The 23,271-nt window shown below is 44.7% G+C and overlaps 1 protein-coding gene across 7 annotated transcripts in view; it reads right to left on the reverse strand.

Moving 5' to 3' along the window:
• Nucleotides 1-23,271, reverse strand: part of AASS (aminoadipate-semialdehyde synthase) — a 162,699-nt gene that overhangs the window by 22,555 nt on the left and 116,873 nt on the right. For all 7 annotated transcript variants that reach the window (XR_015061478.1, XR_015061477.1, XM_085894301.1 and 4 more), the window contains 2 exons: nt 11,485-11,595; nt 4,914-5,022 (listed from right to left, as the gene is read on the reverse strand). Coding sequence is in view for 5 of the 7 variants with exons in the window: in XM_085894301.1 (XP_085750427.1) it covers nt 4,914-5,022; nt 11,485-11,595 (220 nt within the window). In the remaining 2 variants the exon portion in view is untranslated. The remainder of the gene's footprint in view (nt 1-4,913; nt 5,023-11,484; nt 11,596-23,271) is intronic.

The raw sequence follows: 23,271 nt of genomic DNA on the forward strand, positions 1-23,271 counted from the left end.
AAAGTATGAACACCAGACAAACATAGTGGTTGTAGGGTGGCTCCACCTGCATTCTTCAACCATTCCGGTTCATAATTATATTTCACAGTTCGGGGATGACTTATCACATGTTACCCAACTCGGCACTACCCCACTTGCACCCTCACCTTTGACGTCACGATAACGGACACACACATGACTCACTCCAACCCTTTACCAAACTTCGTCAATATCCCGTCTCCCTCTTTTGTTCTGATAAAGGGTTAATATCTGAAACATCAAGTTCTCCTTGCCTCCCACGTCAGTGAGCATACTTTCCCCAACGTTTGGTTGATTCCATCCATCGTTTCAAATATGATAATCTGATAGCTAAGTTGTGTTGTTTGGGAAGACAATCTGTCCAATCATCACCATGGCCTATGATGTCCTCAAGTTAGAGTGAGCCTGGTGACACTGTGCCGAAGGAGGACTTCTGCCAGATCATTATTAGGGTAGGAGTGTCTTTTCTTAATGTCCATCTTCTTCATTTTTAGTCTTATTATGATGCTCCAACAAATAATGGTTATATCTCTGAGCATGAAACCCAAGAAAGACCTTTAAAGTCTCAGACAGCATTCACCGTAACTTTGCCACCAGTTGAACGTTGTGTCATCATATATTCTCACGTGACCGAGGGTTGACACAACCTTCTTGGAAGGCATAGTGAAACCATGCACCCACTCATGATTGGATGGCTTGTATGCCAAACAGACATATGGACATCAGATAATAGTATACCCAAGGTGCCTGATTTAAAAAGATGGCCATTGTAATAATTTTGAAATACCGAAGCAAAAAAGCTGAAATAGATCAATAACAGAACCAAGCAAAGTTTTCATGTTAATGTTATCGAAGCAAAAACAAAACTTTTGGTCGAGTGGCAGGGCTGAAATGGCAGCAGGCTTTAATTGTAAATGTCCTGCATGATATAAATGTCCTTCATGATCTATCCCAATGGTTACGGTCTCACAAAGACTTGTGGTCAGAAAGCTGTATCATGTTGTGTGTCAAAGCGAAGTTACTGTCACTCTAAATTAAACAATTATTCTCAACTTTAGACATGCTGAATTGCCATCTCGGTGGAATCAATGATGCATCAAACATCCTATATCTACTGAACACAGCAAGCAAAAAGAGGTCATAAAAAAATTTAATTTCACACGAGTTTGTAAATGGATATGCCTTTCCCCACGTTAGATGACAACCTACTGTTACATTTGATGAGAGAGACAGAGAGAGACAGACAGAGAGACAGAGAGAGAGAGAAAGCGAGAGAGAATGCCAGAGAGAAAAGAGAGATAAGTAGAAGAGAGAAAGATGCTTCTAACTCATGTTATGATCTGCAAAATGATTTTCAAAGGGCACATGACCTTTCCCCTTTTGAACACAAAATTCAATCAATTCATTAGCTTGTCGACGGTGAAGTCGAGAAGAGCTGATAAAGCCACAACAATGTCCTTCAGTCAGTTAGTCCTTCCTTCTGGCAATGGGTCCATTAACATTTTTGTTTTTTCCCCCAACTCTTGCGAGGCGGCTCAACGGATTGTTTTGAAACTCCGTATGATATATAATTCATGATATCGATGCACAAAAACTAATGTAGACCTTTTTTCATTTCTGTCCAGGTGGTGAGATAATTAGCTAATTTACTCAAAATGCAATCTATGTTTGCATGTCCATCACATATTGCGAGATTCAGTCATCTCACAAGATGTTTCGTTATTACCTCCACCACCGAAGGTGAAGAAGGTTATGTTTTCATCCCTTTCTGTTTGTTTGTCTGTCTGTTTGCTTGCCTGTTTGTTTGTTTGTGTGCAGGATATCTCAAAAAGTTGTGGACGGATCCGGATGAAATTTTGTGGAGAGGTTGGTTGTGTGACAAAGACAAACTGATTAGATTTTGGTGAAGATTCGGATCCAGCTACTAGAATTTTTTCAGTGATTCTTCACCACTGGGAGAGAGGGCTAAAAATGATATATAGCACAATATCTCAAAAAGATGTGGACGGATTCGGACGAAACTTGGTGTTGGGTGTGTGACAAGGAAGAATTGATTCAATTTTGGTGAAGATCCAAATCCGTATCTGGATACGAGTATTATTTAATTTTGAAGCGATTCTTCATCATTGAGAGATGGGACCAAAAACAAAATATAGTAAGATATCTCAAAAATGTATTGCGCCCGATATGTTCTCATAGACCAGGCATTACGTGGTGGAAGTATGGGCTTTACCGAGTGCCTTTGTAGTTGTTTAATATAAAATCTCTGAATTTAAGTTGATCTTCATCACAATTTAATCTTTGTTAAATTTTAACTTCTTAATGTCATCAATGCCCTCTTGCTCTGAAGAATGGGAAAGAAAGAGAGAGGGGAGGACAGAGATTGGGGTGGCTGAAAGGGGACAGTCCTTTTCTAGTCCTTTCAGTCCCCTTAAGACCCTTTCAACACTTTACACCCTTTCGACCCCTTAAGACCATTAAGATGACTTCAACACTTTCGACATTCAAGACCCGTTAGACTATTTAGACCCCTTGACCCTTTAGTCCTTTTAAACCTCTTACACCTTTTCAGACCTTAAAAAAAAAAAAAACATTTTAAGACCCTTTAGGCATTTATATCCCTTATACCCCTTTAGATACTTTTTAAACCCTACTAAGAATGAATGTTTGTGTGTGAATGATTTCCTTTTGATGCCATAGGTTCTATTTTTGTATCAAGGGATTTCATTATATTGAGTTTGGGTTTATTTATTTAGCTTCATTCGTTTTTACGGTATGATTTTCGTCTCACGATTCTCCATATTTATTGGCATTTCCCTCCTTTCAACAAAATCAGACCATGCATGTCTGAGAAATGGTTGAGGATGTGTTCGATGCCAGGTTTTCGTTTTTTTCACAAGTAAAATGGCCACCAGTCTACCAGTCGGCCATCCTTGATCAGATTACAAAATAAAGTGAGGTGCATGGATATGCAATCATGTACTGTGCTTGCGTCAAGAATGAACAAAATCAGACCATGCATGTCTGAGAAATAGTTGAGGACACATTTAAGTAACAAAATGGCCACCAGTTGGCCTGACCCAGAATCTGATCTTGATAATAAATGACATGCATATGTAAGCAATCATTCTTTATCTGTGTGCCAAGTTTAAGCAACATCAGTAAATGCAATTCTGAGAAATGTTTGAGGACGTGTTCAACATGAGGTTTTTTTCTAATTAAATTGGTGCCAGTCGGCCATCTTTGATTGCATTGCAAAATAAAAAAAAAATTATGTGCTTATGTATACCATCATATGTTGTCTTCTTGCCAACTGCGAATAAAATCGGTCCATACATGTGTGAGATATGGTTGAAGATGCACGCTCACACTCATGCACGGATACAAAAAAAACGAGACAAACTCCATAAGCTCCCGTTTCAGACCAAGTCCAATGGGGACTAATAAACCTGCTATTCCCTAAGAATATTTATTTTATTTACTCTACTTTATTTATTTTATTTACTCCACTTTATTTATGGTGATATGACCAGCTATTGCCATCCTCGCATGCGTGTGAAACCGATTTGGCTTTTGGTAAATCCCTGGGGGAGGTAAAATTGGTAACGTTCTCTTTAAGTGACCGGGATTAGCATTTCCGACAAGGGGACTGGGGGAAAACCATGCTAACAACTTGAGCATAACCCCCATTGATTTCGGCAATTCACGAAGCGTCATCGCTTCGTCATGGCGGGTCAAGATTAGCAGTCCATTCGACGCGACAATATGTTACATATCAGTCGACAACCTGAAATGTTAATCAATAAGAAGGAAGTTAGAGTGATGCAAATTCACCTGTATTGGAAATGAAGCCTCTTTGACCCTCGTTGATTATGTAGTAAATTTATGATCAACACAAAGCTACTTTGTAGCCCTGTCTTTGGCTGCTTAGTCAAGTACAAGTGGAAAGATCACAGTCTAGGAAAACTGAGATCAAAGTACATGATTTAAAATAATTATTTCTAATGACTCAGCAACAAAGTGAAGACAAATAACATATTTTAACAATTATATATTTTATATTTTAACAACTGCCAAAGCTTGAACACTCAATGATGGTTCTGCAACCAAAGGCACATTACCCAAACCAAATCAAGAAAATATTTAAAGACATGAAAATGGACATTGAAAGGGATCTTACAAGAAGGTCTAGTCTAATTTCAGGCAAACCATGATGTATATGACAAGCTGTAACAAAAAAATGGAATGTCAATGTGCCACTGTTTCTCAAGAAACCCAAGAACCAACTTGCTTGCAGTCATAATGGATGGAATCAATTAGAGGTATGTTGATAGAGAGGTATGCTAACCGCTATGGTATGCTGATAGAGGTATGCTAATCAATTGTTGATAGAGGTATGCTAACTGTTATGGGAAGCAAGGAGAAGCTGATGTTTCGTTAACCCTTCTTTGGAGCAAAAGATGGAGATGGGATAGGGTAGAGGGTTGATTTAGGGTGGGAGTTTGCCAAACGTGTATGCTTCAGAACGACGTCAGGGATCAGGGTACACTGGGGTGGGAATGACCCAATTTTGGCACTTCACGAAGTGGAAGGTCAAGTTTCTCAAAAACACAAGAAAATGAAAATATGAAGAAACAATAATACATTGGATTACATCAACGATTGGCCAGAGGTAGAATAACTATTGGTGAGTGAAAATGTGAATGCGTAATGAGTGAGTAAAAATAAAAGGTTCAGACCTTTCATAAATAAGGATGAGAAGAGAAGTGGAAAAGCGTAATGGGTGAGTAAAAGGAAAGGAAAATTTCCAGCAATCATGGAAGTTTTGATGCAATTCTAGTCAAAAGGAAGTGGAAATAGATTTACAAAAGGTCTCGGTTGCTCTGCACACGTACCGTAGCACCACGCTGTCTGGAAGAATGAATGCTGTTCAGGGCCAAAAAGTGGTCAATCCCTGGGTCCAAACCCACCTCGTTCATCAATGTGATGCCAGCAGCCTGCGCACTACATCACACGTCCAACTGATCCTCAAAAATGGTTGAAGTATATGAAGTGGTAAATATTCAAACCAAACTCTTTATTTACATTCAAACTCGTAAAAGAACAGGAAGAGTCATACAGTTTTAAGTTAACTTTGCTCCATTTGCACTCAACCCTTTTACACTTATTTTGTTCTGTAGTTTTAAAATGTCAAGTTTCATTTTGTTTGCTTTCATTTTCTATGTTTGGTTGTTTCCCAGGTGTATTCATCAAAGTTATTTGTTTACTTTTTCATTCAGTGGGTTTCCTTTGGAGGTTCACTGTATTATCAGGCCTATCAAGCTGGTATGCAAAGGCTGTCAAAAAACAGGAAGCCATATATACATATATGTATATGACAAATGATGCAATCGCATTGACCAGATTATCAGAACTTAGTTATAACTGCCAAGTGATGAAGTATGACGGAAGCTTCCCAATCTTCTTTGTTCATATGCGGCACACGGCTGCAGGGTAGCATCAATGGCTGAGGGTGTGGCTATGCCACTGATGGGAAGTGGTTTAGGCCAGGAATTTGCAATTTGTTCATGGTGTTGGTGATAGCTCGCCCACTCTTCACGAAGGACACCGTGGGATCTTTAACATGTACCAATGAATGCTGATAGACAGGACGCCCAGTTTAACTTGCATTGGAGGGACACATTGATTAATCAACTGCCTGTGAAACACCAGGATGACATTATATAGCTGGGTAGGGATTCAAACCCAGGCTAGCGAGCTGAGAGGCGAGTGCGCATACCTCTCGGGCATTCTGCCATGGAGTGGGGATGCATTGCATTGAAGCCACTGAAACCATTTTTCAATTCCCTCTTGAACTCGTAGTTGAACTTTATTCATTCTAATCCTAAAATTTATTTTGCCTTCCGAACTCCAGGGATTTCCCCACGGAGAACCGAGCCGCGGTTGCCACACTCACTGCTCACGCCATGGGAGCTTTTGCCTGCTTTAAAATAATTTTCGTTGCACTCAATCCATCCATCCATCCATCAATTGGGACCATACTCCGTGCAGAGCGTTGGTGCTGCTTAAGCAGTCTCCTTGGCTATTGGGCACAATCCTGGATGGGTCGCCACTCCGACACAATATACCAGCATGCTGGCGCTCATTTTCCCGACCTCGGAAGGATGACAGGCAAAGTTAACCCCACCTGGTATTAATTCAACAGCCGAGTGGGATTTGAACTCAGGACCCTACGATCCCAAGTCCACCACCCGAACCATTAAGCCAACAGCAGGCATTTGCACTCAATGACGTTACACTTTGGGCATATTCCTTCATCTTTCTTCACTCAATATAATTGTCGGAACAGTAGGAAAAGTAAAGTTTTATGCTTTGGCAATTTCACATGTTCTTGTGTAAATATGCAGAAAGATGGAAGCATCGCCTTCCTAAAATAAATGCACTTAAGATACGCCTAGTTATAAGATTTGGTAATTTCTTAGCATTTTCAGATTTCATTCCAGATTTCACCACTTATTTAGTCCACAAGATCCGATCCTCAAATCCGAAATCATATTTTGTTATATACTTGAAATAGTCCTTGAGAGTAGATCGTTTTTCCAAGCCAAGGCATTTTTAGTTGGCCGAATCAAATTGGTGGCTAAGACCCCTGTGAGGTGAAGTTGGGCTGATGAAGGATAAGCCCTTCATGAAGGTAAGCCGTGAATTATCTTCAAAAGGTGTGTTTAAATTTACCCAAATACCCTATTTTCATCCATGCACTCCCTTTGAGTTCCCTTACTATGCATGCAAAGTTTCGGGATGCTCGCGTGACCAAAACCAAAACATGGTTTTGGAGTTTTTGATCATGTGTGTGTGTGGAAAAAGCTGTGGTAGACACCTTTCTCAACATGGAAAAGCTTGGAAAAGAAAAGTACAAAGAGTACGTCAAGAATGTTCTAGTCAAACGTAATTAGTCCATTCATGAGTCGATCAAAAGGAATAACATCGTTATCTTTAAGCATCCCACTGCACGAAGTAAATCAAAGACCAAGCAACAAATGGAAGACATAACGAGTGACTACAGCCTCTTTCGCCAGTTGTTCATCTCCTGTCAGGTGTGCGAAGGAAACTTGAAAGAGTTCTTTATGCAAGAAAACAACCCATGTCCTCCATCTCTGCGTAACCATGGCAAACCTCGATTAATTAACTGTAAGTCCAAACCACTGAATCTCTTGGAGTAGCTTTGATGCAAAAGTGTTTGATGGTTCAGCAATGGTGCATTCACTTCTAAGAGGATATGCTTCAACATTTGTCCGGTACAGCAGGGAGCATTTCAGACCCTGGACCAATCATCAACTTCAGAACTGTAAACAAATTGACGTGGTATGGGATGTGTGCATGAATGACAGCCTGAAGAGGACCACGCATGAGAAAAGAGGAAAGCGAGTGTGGACAAAAGTTTCTTCACAAACAAAATGCCAAAGGACTTTGGCTCCTTTCTACATGAGTCAAACAACACAGAAGAGTTGTTTGCCCCACTGACAGAAGATGCAGCTGCCACTGACTGTCCACCAGACAAAGCAGTCCATATTACCTTTGGCCAATCAGTTGTGACGAAGAGCAATCAGTGAGCACATGCCGGAATCTGACCATGAGGGGCGGACACACGAATGCATCTATATGTTGCATATGCTGCACAAAAGGGAGCAAAGGATATTTTGGTCAGAACTGTAGACACAGACGCGTTGTGGTCATTCTTATTGGCGTATACTTCCAACTGACAAGCATTTATGGGTAGCATTTGGCAAGGGAAAGAACTTTTGCGACTTCCATATCAGTTCCATCTGCTCCAAGCATGGGGAAGAAAGTTCCTGCGCCCTTCCATTTTTCACAGCTTTACTGGGTCAGATATGACCCAGCTGAGTTTTTACGTAAAGCAATGAAAGCATGCCAGAAATCTTGGAAGTCATTTCCACCAGTGAGAGGGGCATTCATGTTTCCTACCTTCAACCTGTTTGAGCCAATGAGTGTCAATTCACGATACTTCAAACTCATAGAGAACTTCACATACACTCTTTGTGACAGCTCATCACGCTCAGGCAATGGAAATGACCTACGAAGGGAACTGTTTCCACTAAAGATTCCAATGATGCAAAACCTGCCACTAACACAGGCTGCTTAAATGATTGATCAGAAGAGTCAAAGTATTTATCAGGCTAGTATCTGGTTGAGGTGCTTGGAAGCTGAGCAGAACTCGCCGACTCCAGATAGATTTGGTTGGATTAAAAAGGACAGTCAATGGCAACCTCTTTGGACCACACTACCAGTTGCCTCAAAAACTTGCTGGCAACTGATCAAGTGTGGATGCAAGGCCGAACATATATATATATATATATATATATATATATATATATATATATATATATATATATATATGTACATATATGTATATATATATACATATATGTATATATATATATATATACATATATATATATATATATATATATATATGTATATATATATATATATATATATATATATATATATATATATATATATATATATATATATATGTACATATATATATATATATATATATATATGTACATATATATATATATATATATATATATATATATATATATATATATATATATATATATATATATATATATATATGTACATATATGTATATATATATACATATATGTATATATATATATATATACATATATATATATATACATACATACAAGAAGAGGTGCTTGTAGAAGTACAGGACTCAAGTGCACAGCACTCTGCCAGTGTCGAGGGCTTTGCAATGACTGAAATGTCGAGAAGCTTTGAGAGTAAAAGTACTGATTCAAATTTACGGGAAGCATTACATCCTGCAGGGCATTGAAATAAAAAGTTTATACACATGGCATCATCTCCTCCTTGAAATTTGAGGGTACTTAAAACAGTGTGATTGTTCATCAATTGCTTGAAATATTTTCCCTAATGATCTCACACGGGATCTCAATTACCATAAGAACATAATGATCTTGAAGCATGACCCCAAAATTGTGCCCATAGAGACTTGTTGCATCCCTATATACCCCTTTTGTTTCAAATTTACGGCAAAAGGTGATTTTGATAATGTTGGTGGCAGAGCCCCTGTGAATATGGTCAAATATGAGGTTATTCATCATAACACAAGTATCAACACAAAGCATGACCTGACATCATGGGTATAGACACCAGTTGCACCTCCGAAAGTCCTTTAGTTTCAAAGTTATGGTGAAAAGGGTGATTTTTTTTAATAATGGTAGCAGCAGCCGTCTTGGAAAACCCCAATCCAGGTGTCATAGGTCAGGCACCTCTTCGGGTAATGTTTTTATATAACTTAACTGACAACTGTAACAAATTTGGATCTACAGTCCAGCATGTAACAATTCTTTTGCAAATTGCCAATGGACAATATAGTGTTGATCACACATTGTGTCAGACTGCTTATATTACTTTAAGAAGAAAAAAAAAAAACAGGGCAATACAGGGTGTTTCAAAAAAATTAATACAACTTTGACTTCCTGCCATTGATTTGATTTTTGACGTGTACTGTGTTCCTTTTCAGAGTTTGGTGATGTTATTGTGGTATTTATTCCCTGGGATTTCTAGCTCCGTAGCTCAACTATGCCATTGACAGTGAAGCAGAAGAAAAAAGTGGTGGCTCTGTGGTGTGAGACCAAATCATATGTAGACACTCGCCGGAGGTTCTGCCGGGGATACGACCACAAAACACGTGATGGACCCACAAATTGTGCCATTCAACATATTGTGAAACATTTTGAGCACAAGGGTACAGTGCACAACCGCAGCAAGGAAAACAGTGCTAGGCCAGTAACCATGAGCCAAGTTTCTTAACATTTTCAGATTTCACACTTATTTAGTCCATGAGATCCGATCCTCAAATCCGAAATCATGTTTTGATTATATACTTTAATTAGTCTATCAGATGATGGAGTGGAAAGTGACATCGACGCCATGCGGGATTCTGCAGTGGACAGTCCCAATAAGTCCCACCACCGGTGCTTCCGGGAGCTAGGCATCAAACCAACATCAGTCTGGCGTCTCCTCACTAAGGAACTGAAGCTTTTCCCCATACATCATCTCTATTCGGCATAAACTGAGTCAAGATGGCATGAGCAGGAGACTTGAAATGTGAAATTGGCTCAGTGACAGGATGGAGCGGTATACCCAAACAGGATCAATCAGATCTGGTTCTGTGATGAAGCCCATTTCCACTTGAACGGTGCAATCAACAACCACAACAACTTTTTTCTGGCAGGTATCTACATATGTTTTAGTCTCATACCACAAGCCACCACTTTTGTGTTCTGCTTCACTATCATTGGCATAGTTGAGCTACGGAGCTAGAAATCCCAGGGAACAAATGCCACGATAACACCACCAAACCCTGAAAAGGAAAACGGTACAGGTCAAAAATCAAAGCAATGGCAGGAAGTCAAAGTTGTGTCAATCTTTTTGAAACACCCTGTACATGCTGATTGCTGCTATCAAAATCATGGAGTCACCAAAAGGGTGCAATATTTTTACAACATAATACTTAATACGTTTTTGTGATTACCTCTGCTACCGAATGTGGAAGGAGGTTATGTTTTCACCTCTTTCTGTCTGTTTGTCTGTTTGTGTGCAGGATATCTCAAAAAGTTGTGAACGGATCTGGATGAACTGATAAGATTTTGGTGAAAATCCAGCTCCTGATCCGACTAGGAGAATTTTTTAAGTGATTCTTCACCATTGAGAGATTCACCATTCACCAAAAATGATATATAGCATAATATTTCAAAAAGTTGTGGATGGATTTGGATGAACCTGGGTAGACAGGTTGGGTGTGTGTGACAAGGATGAATTGATTCGATTTTGTTGAAGATCCGAATCCGGATACGGATACGAGAATTATTTAATTTTTAAAGTGATTCTTCACCCTTGAGCCAAAAACAATAAAAAGCATATTTTATTGTTATATGCTTTCATGAAAATAAAACCTGCATTCAAGTTTCAATGTTTTTATTTTTGAACCAATTTCCAAAATGTCAATTGTTTTGTTTATATATTACCTTTTTGAAGCTTAAAGTGCACACGTGCACCTTTCAGCTCAATTTGCGATCGCAAGTCACACAAGATCATAAATATATACGAAAAGGCCATTTACATATTATGTGTGCAAAATGGTGGAATGTACGAGTGCCCTCCCTCATGTTATGTTCAAAACATTCCATTTCCTTCCACTTCCTTTGTTCTCATCTCTAACCTCCTTCATTTCTTCTCTACCTTCCACCTTAAGGCCTCAACCAACACTTTCTCTTGTCCCCCATTTCCTCCTTTTCATTTTCTCAATTTCCCTTCCCCACCCCACCTCCAACCAGCGTATGTAATATGTTGACGTACTTTAAATGTGTCAATCTTAAACACATTTACCTCTCATGTAATGCTTGCATCTCAGGAAGCATGTAGCTGGCTGTGACCATATTGACCTTTTGAGCAATGCAGATTTTGGCAATTCCTGGGTGTAGCGATTTCGGTAAGAGGCTGGAAGTACACATATATTAAGGTCAGTGGGAGAAACAAGCTCCTTGTTCAAGCAACAAGTCATGTAATAATACAATGTGCCATATATTGCAATCATATACGATTACCACTTCATCTTCATAAGGAAAAGCCCTTCTAAAATCTAAAACGATCATATAGTAATAATAATAATAATAATAATAATAATAATACGAGTTCCCTTGCAATTAATTAGTCCAGGGAAATCTCGCCCTCTTTGTCACTCAACTTGGAACAAATTGCAACAGAATTTTTTTTTTAAACCACAATGCATTTCTACAGGGTCCCCAGAAAACCACACTAAAAGTCCAAAGAAATCTCTGTTGCGGAAATGTGTACAATTTGCATAAATCCAATATGGCCGACAAAAAATACTGTTACGTTTGAGGGGGGAGGGGTATGCATTCAAAGGGTAATTAGGATGTTTAATTAGGTATGCCATGCTGTTCAAGTTTACCAGGATCTCGATGTAATAAGTAGCAATTCAGTGGTGATAAGTTGTCTAGTAAATGTTCCTTTCTTCAAGGGGGAAATGATAAATGTTACGTAATTAGATAGGGACACGGGATAGGGTAAGTGTGTCTGCGTAAACCCCTTTTGGTATTCTCTGAAGACTGGCCGTGACGTCACAGGACAGAGCAGCGGATGGCTCCGCCCCGTGATCACGATTGGCGGAAGGCGATGGCAGTGGGCCAATAAACGGCTCGATTGGGAGTGACGAGGACGAAGGATAAAAAGGTTCTGTTCGGGGTCGAAAAGGAAGAAGAAGATTACAACCAAAAGATCGTGGTTTTTTTGGTGTGGAAGCTGTGGCGGCAGAGAGCGTCCTGGTTGTTGTGCTGAGTCGATCGTGTTCTTGATCGTGTCTGGGAGCCTTGCCGAGCCTCGTGCCGAGCCTCAGTTGGCTCTGGGGTTCTGCTGACTCGGAGTGCGGGGTCGGGCGGCGGGCGGACCTGCCTCCCTCTCCTGCTCGCAACTTGGCGCCAGAACTGGTTCCCTGGCGGCTGTGAGCGGACTTGGGCCAAGACCAGGAGGTCGACAGCACCACGGTTTCTCCTGCCCCCGACGAGAGCAAGGCCAGCTCGTCCGGCGCCGATCCAGGGACAGTTGCGTCCACACCACAGTCCAGCCTGACCACCAGAAATAGCTACGTTGTGTGTGTGTGTGTGTGTGTGTGTGTGTGTGTGTGTGTGTGTGTGTGTGTGTGTGTGTGTGTGTGTGTGTGTGTGTGTGTGTGTGTGTGTGTGTGTGTGTGTGTGTGTGTGTGTGTGCGCTTGGCACCTTAAAAGGTTTGAGATCTCTATATTCATTGGAATTGTCTGTGTTTTTCCCCACGCCCGATCCCACACCATCCCGTCGAATCACCCCGGATCCCTCTTCTTGCCGAGTCTTGTTATTTCTGATAATAATAGAAAAACAAATAAACATCATCAACTCAGTGAAAAGTGACTCGTGCCACCTTCCTCGTCCCGTTTGCGGTAGAGCGATTCGAACCGCCATGTTTGGGTTATAAACAAATAAATCGCCTCCATCGTTTCGGCTCATTCTACGTTGGCGGGACTGTTCAAGTCCCGTGGACGTCACAATACCAATATCTCACCATATCTTCGCTCTCAGGTGACATGTCTTGTCTGGGAAACCAAAACAACACTTGTATTCTGATTCTGGATATTTTAGACCATGGGAAACATTGGACAACTGCTCAAACATGCTGAAATCATTTTAAATGCATGTAATATTGCATGTTACACCTGTTATTCCTTTTATCAAATTTACAAATGATTCACTCTTCAACCTTTGAACCATAGTGGTCGTTTTACCGGCCGCTATTCAAACCTCCACACACCTGAGCGGCCGGATTTTTCTCCAGGGAGCTCAGGGTGGGAGAGCCGAAAGTCCAAGGAGCTCAGGGTTCAAAGGGTTAAAGGTCATACACACATACTTTGTAATTAAATGAAAATATTCTACTTCTATCAAAATAATATTTGTAACAATCTAATTTATTTTACTCTTACTACAAATATATTATATAATCTTTTTCAAAAGAAAATTATGTTCTCTCAAGACCATACAATCCATATTGGCATAAACTCTTGTACAAGTAATATTATTCAACTTTCTTATGGAGAACTTTTATCAGAAATCACTATTTTATTATTGTATCCCTTGATATAATGTATAATATTTATGACAATGAATGTTGTAGTGATCCTTCACTGTTGTGGTGAGTAGATCATTGCAGGCACATTATTACTCTACTCAATTGGTAGACCCGTCAAGTTGGTCAAAGCAATCGGTAAAAACTGGCATCTGTGAGTTAGTACCAGGTTGTACCACAGCATTGTCCGCACCCTCCGTGTATATACTATCAGATGACGGAGTGGAAACTGACAGATATAAAAATGAAGCCAGAAGAGTGGGGATGACACATGGTGGATGGAAGATGCCTACCCATACAGACTGACCAGCCCACAGCGCCATCAATGTCTGGATATCATCTGCTGCAGTAGTAAAGAAGACTGTAATAGGAAGTACACATGCCGAAAATATGACCTGCCTTTCACAGCTGCGTGCAGAGAATGCTATGGTCCAAGCTGTACCAATTCATAGCTACCAGTTTTTACTGATGGCTTTGACCAACTTGACGTGCCGACGAAATGAGTAGCATATAATAATGTGCCTGCAATGATCTAGTAGCAACAAAAGTTAATGACCTCTGCAGCATTCACCATCATATATATTATACTGTGACGTCCACGGGACTTGAACAGTCCCGCCAACGTAGAATGAGCCGAAACGATGGAGGCGGTTTATTTATTTATAACCCAAACATGGCGGTTCGAATCGCTCTACCGCAAACGGGACGAGGAAGGTGGCATGAGTCGCTTTTCACTGAGTTGATGATGTTTATTTGTTTTTATTATTAACCAGAAATAACAAGACTCGGCAAAAAGAGGGATCCGGGGCGATTCGACGGGATGGTGTGGGATCGGGCGTGGGGAAAACACAGACAATTCCAATGAATATACAGATCTCAAACCCTCTAAGGCTCCAAGCACGCACACACACACACACACACACACACACACACACACACACACACACACACACACACACACACACACACACACACACACACACACACACACACACACACACACACACACACACAACGTAGCTACTTCTGGTGGTCAGGCTGGACCGTGGTGTGGACGCAACTGTCCCTGGATCGGCGTCGGACGAGCTGGCCTTGCTCTCGTCAGGGGGGCAGGAGAAACCGTGGTACTGTCGACCTCCTGGTCTTGGCCCAAGTCCGCTCACAGCCGCCAGGGAACCAGTTCTGGTGCCAAATTGCGAGCAGGAGAGGGAGGCAGGTCCGCCCGCCGTTCGACCCCGTACTCCGAGTCCGCAGAACCCCAGAGCCAACCAAGGTGAGGCACGAGGCTCAGCAAGGCTCCAAGACACGATGAAAAACACGATCGAATCAGCACAACAACAAGTACGCTTCCCGAGCAACAGCCTCCACACCAAAAAACACAATCTTTTTGTCCCGATCTTCTTCCTCTTCCTTTTCGACCCCGAACAGAACATTTTTATCCTCCCGTCCTCGTCACTTCCAATCGAGCCGTTTTATTGGACCACCGCCGTCGCCTTCCGCCAATCGTGATCACGGGGCGGAGCCATCCGCAGCCCTGTCCTGTGACGTCACGGCCAGCCTCCAGGGACTACGAAAAGGGGTTTACGCAGACACCCTTACCCTATCCCGTGTCCCTATCTAATTACGTGACAATTATCATTTCCCCCTTGAAGAAATGAACATTTACTAGACAACATCACCACTGAATTGCTACTTATTACATCGAGATCCTGGTAAACTCGAACAGCATGGCATACCTAATTAAACATCCTAATTACCCTTTGAATGCATACCCCCCCTCAAACGTAACACTGCCCCCTCCTCTGGTACCGCAGCTCCTGCAAGGTATATCACAGGCGCTACCGTACCAGCCTTAACACTTACTGACTCACACCTAATTAACCTAACGAAATAAAGTAGGAGGGGCAATGGGCAGCGAGTCGCAGCTAACTTACCTATCCTGCTTAATGTACTACCCCCTTATGGCCTTATCCTCACCTAAACAATCATTCGTTTTTTTAATATTTTTTTTATATTTTTTTATTTTATCACATGATAGCACTGAGCGAAGTTGCACTCCATCTTCTGGATCATCGCTCTTGCCCAGCACTCTTCCAGTGATCTGGGGAGGGGAAACAAAAGGTTCCACAAAAACACAACACTTATACTTTACATTCCTACTCTAAGCCTTAACGACACTATTCACAGGATATTTACACTTGACCGCCTCCCCCAGTGGATGCTAATAGACCCAACGTTACCTGGGGAGCCAATTTTCAAATTTTGCTTGCCCCAAAATTATGCGGACATCATGCCCTTGCTGCACCTGTCAAGTTGTGCCGGATCGAGTGGGACTCACACATCTTCACAACACTCACACCATGGTCATCATCACATTTCTAGGTCATGGTCCTCATTTTAATCATGCAGGCTGAATCCCATCATGGCCGTGGGGTGGGTTATCACAAGATGATGGGGGCATCTCAGGTGCAACCATGCCCACAGGTAAGCTTTAATCCAACCCGGCCGTTTCTCCGCCCCGCTCCCTTTGATTCCCTCCCCCCTGGTAGCCATCAGCTCTAATCCCGTACAACACTCTGGAAGGGGTCTCACTGGCTCCTCTGGCCTTCCTGGGTCGCCAAGGTCCTACCCGCCTTGGTCGCCCAACCAGACCCTCTCCCAGTTGGCTCCAGACACTGTCACCATTGGCCACCAGAGGTGAATCTCCTTGAAGGGGGTCGCAATTCACGCTCACCGTGAGCTTCAGCAATCCCTGTGGACAAGCACATCATCCCCACCCACAAAACCCACATGACTCCCCCACCCCATCGGCCTTACATGTGACACCTGCATTTCTAACACTTCACCGACCATGACCTTCCCTGTTACCACACCATGTCCAATAAAAATCAATGTGTGCACCATACATTTCACTTCTTAACTTAAAACAACTCACACAGCACTTCTCACCCGATCCACGCACCAGCCATTGGACAGCCACTTGTGCCCGCTTTGTTACCAATTACCCACTGTCCCGATTGTCACTCTAAAACCCAGCAGAACTCACAAACCCATGCCAATTTTCCCACAATTCATTTTTTTTCCAAAGGAGGGCACTTCGCCACAATCTCAGCAGCCGAGCATGGCCCTCTATGCTCAGCCCGATCTAGTCTCCCCGACCCCCGACAGTGATCTCCGGACCCGTCCTATGAAAGGGCATCTCGGATAGACCTGGCAGTTCAGCAGGAGGATTCACCCTCTCCGAGTCTAAAAGTCTATTGGAGGGTCCCTCCATCGCCGGGTACCGGCAATATCGTTGCATGTGTCCTCTTCGCCCGCACCGGAAACAACTCCCCATAAAAGGCCCCCGTGAGTATCAGTGAAATGTCTCTTCCGGTTCCGGACCCCCTCGGCCATAATCGAATTGCTCTATTGGCTGGGCTGGACCCCGCCGCTTTGGCGCACTAACTACCGGATTACCCTTTATCAAACTTGACAGTTTCTGGCAAATTTCCTGAAACATTTGGGTAATGCCAATTTCTCCCAGCCCCCCTCCCTGATCCTGGATCTCCACCTGTCGGACCGTCACCGATGGCCTCTCTGGAACCCGACCCGGCCGACTCCACGAGGCCAGCCTGGCCGCGCACTCGGCCGCTCGGTGAACGGTGGGTGGATCCTGTAACTCCACTAGCGCTCGGACCTCAGGGTCAGGAAGAGCAGCTAAAAATTTCTCTAGTGCCAGTCTGTCCCATGCCTCCACTGTAAGGTCCCGATACACGATCCTGACTGATTGGTAAATGTCCTGTGCCAGCTCCTGCACTGTCTCACCCAATTTTAATCTGCGGTGCTGGAGCTGGGCCCGCACCAGATCACAGTTTGCCGCGAACCCAAACCGACGGCTCAACGCCTCGCAAATGTGGGAGCTGGTCAACATCCCCTCCGCGATCACGTTTAACACATCTGCGGCTGGTCCCCACAACGTTGCCACCAAATTCTCTGTACGTTCCTGCTCATTCCACCCGTTTAGTCAGGAAATGCACTCAAATTGCGTCAGAAAAGCTTCAACGCTCCCTGACCCGTCGAAATTTACCAGTGGGATCACTTTTACGGTGGCCCGCTTCCCAGTTTCTCCCTTGTCCGAATCCAGCCCAGGGATCAAACACCCTTGTGGCTGCGTATCCAATTTCGGAACCCACTGTGGCCAAAGATGTTTTGTGGTGAGGGTCTCATGGGTCAATTTTGCCTCCTGTTCCAAACGTTGAATGGACCGATTCACCTCTTCCCGCAGGATCTTCTGGGCCCGCACAACCTCCTCCAAGGCTCCGTCGCGAGTTTGTAGCTGCTCCTCAACCAACCTGGACACTCTACTTACAAAAGACGGCTCTACCAGGCCTTTATCCAAGACTTCATCTTGGCTCATAATTTTATCTTGTTCGTCCAAACGAGCCTCCAATCCTTTTACCTCCTCCGCCAAATTCATCCCTTGCTTCCTCAGCTCTCCCCACTCTTCAACCTGCAGCTGCATACGAGCATCCACACAGGCACGATGACGTTCCAGGCTTTCATCCACATTATCAACCCGAATGTTCGTTGCATCAATTTTATCTACCAATTTTTTCGTATATTTTCCCCCTCCAATGTAATTTCTACCTTTGTTTCCTCCAATCTATCCTCGAATTTGCTTTGTATTTCTCCCAATTTAACATCCACACACTCCTGCATCTCAGTTTTCATTTTCTCCATCTTTTCCCCCAATTCATCCCTCATTAAATCAACCCGTGCACCCAACTGTACCCCCATTACCCCAAATTGATCTGTCATTTCTGCCCCAGGTCAGGGTCAGGTATGGGAGCATGTGCCAGAACAGCACGTCGCTGCGTCCACTTTCCACCGTACTCCAGGGGCCTCCGTCTGGCCATCCCCCAGGCAGATGCCAGGCCCATCACCATCTCCTTGAGATGATGGTCAACCTGTTGCAACCATGAGGCACGTGGTCGACCCACTGGCCTCCTCCACTCATGAGACTCCCTCGCTGAGAGAATCTGGTGAGCAGGATCAGAGTCAGGAAAACGAGCCACATGTCCATACAGCCGCAACTGACGCTCACGGACTATGCAGGTAACTAATCTCATCCGAGTCTCTCTCAGCAACCGCTCGTTGGACACAAAATCCGACCAGCGATAGCCAAGGATTCTCCGAAGAGACCTGGTACCAAAGGAATTAAGTCTCCATCTCAGATCCTTGGTCAGAGTCCAAGTCTCGCACCCATAGAGCAAGACTGGAAGTACCAAGGACCTGAAGACTTGGACTTTCGTCCTCCGGCACAGGTACGGGCAGCGCCACACCCCATGATCCAGTGAATCTATGACTCCCCAGGCCCGACCCAGATGTCTATTGACCTCTGACTCGCAGCCAGCAGAGACATGAATATCACTGCCAAGGTAAGTGAATCTCTCCACGACCTCAACATCCTCACCACAAACAGACACAGACAGGACAGCAGCATCCAAGATGTCACCGAAAGCCTGGATCTTAGTTTTGACCCAAGAAACCCGTAATCCCAACGGCTCCGACTCTTCATTCAGCACCTTGAGGGCCCCCAAGAGGATGTCTAAAGTCTCCGCAAAGATGACTGCATCATCTGCAAAGTCAAGGTCCGAGATCTTGACATTCCCAAATGACGCACCGCAACTTGATCTCTCCGACATCCTCCCTAGAATCCAGTCCATACAAGTGCTGAAAAGTGTGGGGGCAAGTACACATCCCTGACGAACTCCAGTAACAACTGGAAATAAGTCAGAGATGGTACCACCACACTTCACAGCACTCTCAGTACCAGAGTAGAGTTCAGACATCAGATCGATCAGTTTTGGTGGCACCCCACGAAGACCAAGAATCCTCCAGAGGACATCCCGATTCACTGAATCGAACGCTTTACAGAGATCAACATAGGCTGCAAGCAGCCCCTGCCGAAACTCTCGCCTGCGTTCGGTGAGGACACGAAGTGCAAGGATACGGTCAATCGTTGACCTCTTTGGTGTAAAGCCTGACTGCTCTGGACGCTGGTGCTCAAGCAGATGGTGGCGAACCCTATCGAGAATTATCCGAGCAAAGACCTTGCCCGGCACTGAGAGCAGCGTCACCCCTCGGTAGTTGTTGCAGTCTTGGCGATCACCCTTCCCTTTCCAGAGAGGGACAACAAGGCCCCTCTTCCAGTCAGTTGGGATGATGCCTGTGTTCCAGGCAGAGCACAAAACTGCATGCAACGACACGAGTGCAGCATTTCCACCAGCCTTGAGAAGATCGGCATGGATGCCACAGATCCCTGGAGCTTTGCTCCGTTTCAACTGGTTCACCGCAGCCCGTGTTTCCACAAGCGTAGGTGGACCACAGTTGATTCGAGGGTCAGCAACAGGGATTGTAACACCCTTGACATCCAACTCGACAGTTGGGGGATCAGCCTGGTACAACCGCTCAAAGTGACCGGCCCAGCGGGCCTTCACTTCAGAGTCCTCTGTCAAGAGCCTACCACTCTCTGCTCGAACTGTAGTGCTCCGAGGGATGGGCTTGGATGAACGTAATGCGCGAATTCCCCTGTAAGCGGGACGAGAATCACCTGTCCACAGGTGATGCTCTACCCCCTCACAGATTCCTCGCACATAGGCCTCCTTGTCCACCCTCAGTGCACGTACAGTTTTACGCCTCAGCTCCCTGAACAGCTCAGCTCTGCCATTCAGCCTGGCCCTGCGACTCTGGTCAATGGTATCCAGTGTCCCTTGAGAGACAAAATTCTTCTTTGCCCTGCGGTGAGCTCCAAGGCATCCACCGGCAACATCTAGGACGGTGGTCTTGAAGGCGCTCCACAACTCTTCAGGGCCCCCCAAATCACCCAGACCCCCCAAGTGTCCACTCAGCCTGTTCGCAAACTCCTCAGCTACTCTCTCATCCCTGAGCTTGGCAACATCCAGCCTCGGCTGGGATGGTACCATTCTCCAGGATTTAAGGTGCAGCTTTAGAGTTGCTACAACAAGCCTGTGGTCAGTATTGAGGAACTGAGCACTCCAGTAGACCCTGCAGTTCTGGATCATCCTCCAACAACCGTCAATGAGGACATGGTCAATCTCCTTTGCCACACCGCCAGCGTTGGAATACCAAGTCCAGCGATGAGCTTGTGGGCGCTGAAACCATGAACCAGCCACCCTAAGTCCATGACTTCTTGCAAAGTCAAGGAACTTAGTGCTATTCTGGTTCATAGTTCCTGACCCATGGGGACCAACACACACCTCATAACCATCCCTATCAGTTCCAGTCGATGCATTGAAATCCTCCAAGACTAGAAGTGTATCTCGTCTGGGGCACTGATCAACCACAGACTCGAGTGTGGCGTAGAATGCATCCTTCACGGTGAGATCACTCGCCTCAGTCGGAGCATAAACAGAGACCAGGGAAATGACACCTAAGGAGTGACGAATACTTAATCTCATAATACGCTCGTTGACCGGTGTTACCTCAATTATTATTGGCGTCAGCTTATTGGACACAGCTACAGCAACTCCTTGGGTATGGTAACCATCAGAGCGACCAGACCAATAGTAGGTGTAGCCACCCACCATTATCTCGCCGCAATCCGGTCTCCGAACCTCAGAGAGAGCTGCAATCCCGATGTCCAAACGCTTGAGCTCAGATGATAACAGAGACAGGTGATCATCCTCTCTTAGGGATAGGACATTACAGGCACCCACCCGAAGGGACCGCCTCAGGTTAACCCAAGGAGACCGCCGTCTGGTGGACGACACCTCAGCACCACTCCAACACACTCTCCCACAATCTGACCCAGGGATGTTACCCCGTGGTTTCCCTCCTATCAAAGATTGGGGGTCCCGAAGGCTTTGCCCCAATCCCGTCATCCGGTGAGCTGCCCTGCGAAGGGAAGCTGCACAGGAGGTAATTCCACGGAGTGGGTTTTCAGATTTTTTTGCGTTTTTGCGTTTTGCGGAATGAAGGGTTTTACGGTGGCCGGAGTGCAAATCCTGCCACCAACCTCCTAATAAGAAGTGACCCAACTGCAGGAGGACGTCCGCAGACACATTTGTGCACTAGATATGGATGGCCGTTGGCTCACATGTAGCTCCTCCGCCCTTTGACAGGTTTTGTTTTTAATCCTGCTGGGTGTCCATATCCAAACACCCTCCTCACCAGAAAACCTGGTGGGGGAGACGGTTTAGTCGCCGACAACCCGACCATGGAACAGGTTAGTACAGGTTTACATGGTACCTGTAAGCAGGTCACAGATCGAACCTGACCTGACAAGGTCTGCCCAACAATTTCTGCCCCCTGTGCCGTCATTTTTGCCATTTGTGCCGTCATTTCTGCCCTCTGTGTCACGAATTGATTTTCCATTTGTGCCGTCATTTCTGCCCTCTGTGCCGTCATTTCTGCCCTCTGTGTCACGAATTGATTTGCCATTTGTACCGTCATGTCCCCTATTAAACGTTCCAACATTGTCTGGATCGACATCGCGCCGGTTTCCGGCACTGCCGGCTCCGTTACGGGCGATGAAGCACGGTCCACGCTCGGAATGGGGGAGGTTCCAACCCTACCCCCGTCTCTCCCTTCTTCCCCCGACTCGCTGCCAGACACGTAGCCTTCCTCCTCAAACATCTGCACATCCGCCATGGTGCAGAAGTCCCGTTTGCCGCCAATTAATTTTAATTTGAAAAATCCCGCCAAAATTTTCCCGCGCTTTTCTGTAGTAATTTTATATTCCAATTCGTGGCGAGATTTTAATCTTGGTATATTCTCCCGATACCAAATATAATTTAGAGGGGTTCGAACATCCCACTTCTGACACCAATGTGACGTCCACGGGACTTGAACAGTCCCGCCAACGTAGAATGAGCCGAAACGATGGAGGCGGTTTATTTATTTGTAACCCAAACATGGCAGTTCTAATCGCTCTACCGCAAACAGGACGAGGAAGGTGGCACGAGTCGCTTTCCACCGAGTTGATGATGTTTATTTGTTTTTATTATTAACCAGAAATAACAAGACTCGGCAAGAAGAGGGATCCGGGGCGATTCGACGGGATGGTGTGGGATCGGGCGTGGGGAAAACACAGACAATTCCAATGAATATACAGATCTCAAACCCTCTAAGGCTCCAAGCACACACACACACACACACACACACACACACACACACACACACACACACACACACACACACACACACACACACACACACACACACACACACACACACACACACACACACCGTAGCTCCTTCTGGTGGTCAGGCTGGACCGTGGTGTGGACGCAACTGTCCCTGGATCAGCGTCGGATGAGCTGGCCTTGCTCTCGTCAGGGGGGGCAGGAGAAACCGTGGTGCTGTCGACCTCCTGGTCTTGGCCCAAGTCCGCTCACAGCCGCCAGGGAACCAGTTCTGGCGCCAAATTGCGAGCAGGAGAGGGAGGCAGGTCCGCCCGCCGTTCGACCCCGTACTCCGAGTCCGCAGAACCCCAG

This window comes from Eptatretus burgeri, chromosome 9 (genome assembly GCF_056783735.1).
Source record: "Eptatretus burgeri isolate ZD-2024b chromosome 9, Ebu_testis_v1, whole genome shotgun sequence".
NCBI lineage: Eukaryota > Metazoa > Chordata > Myxini > Myxiniformes > Myxinidae > Eptatretus > Eptatretus burgeri.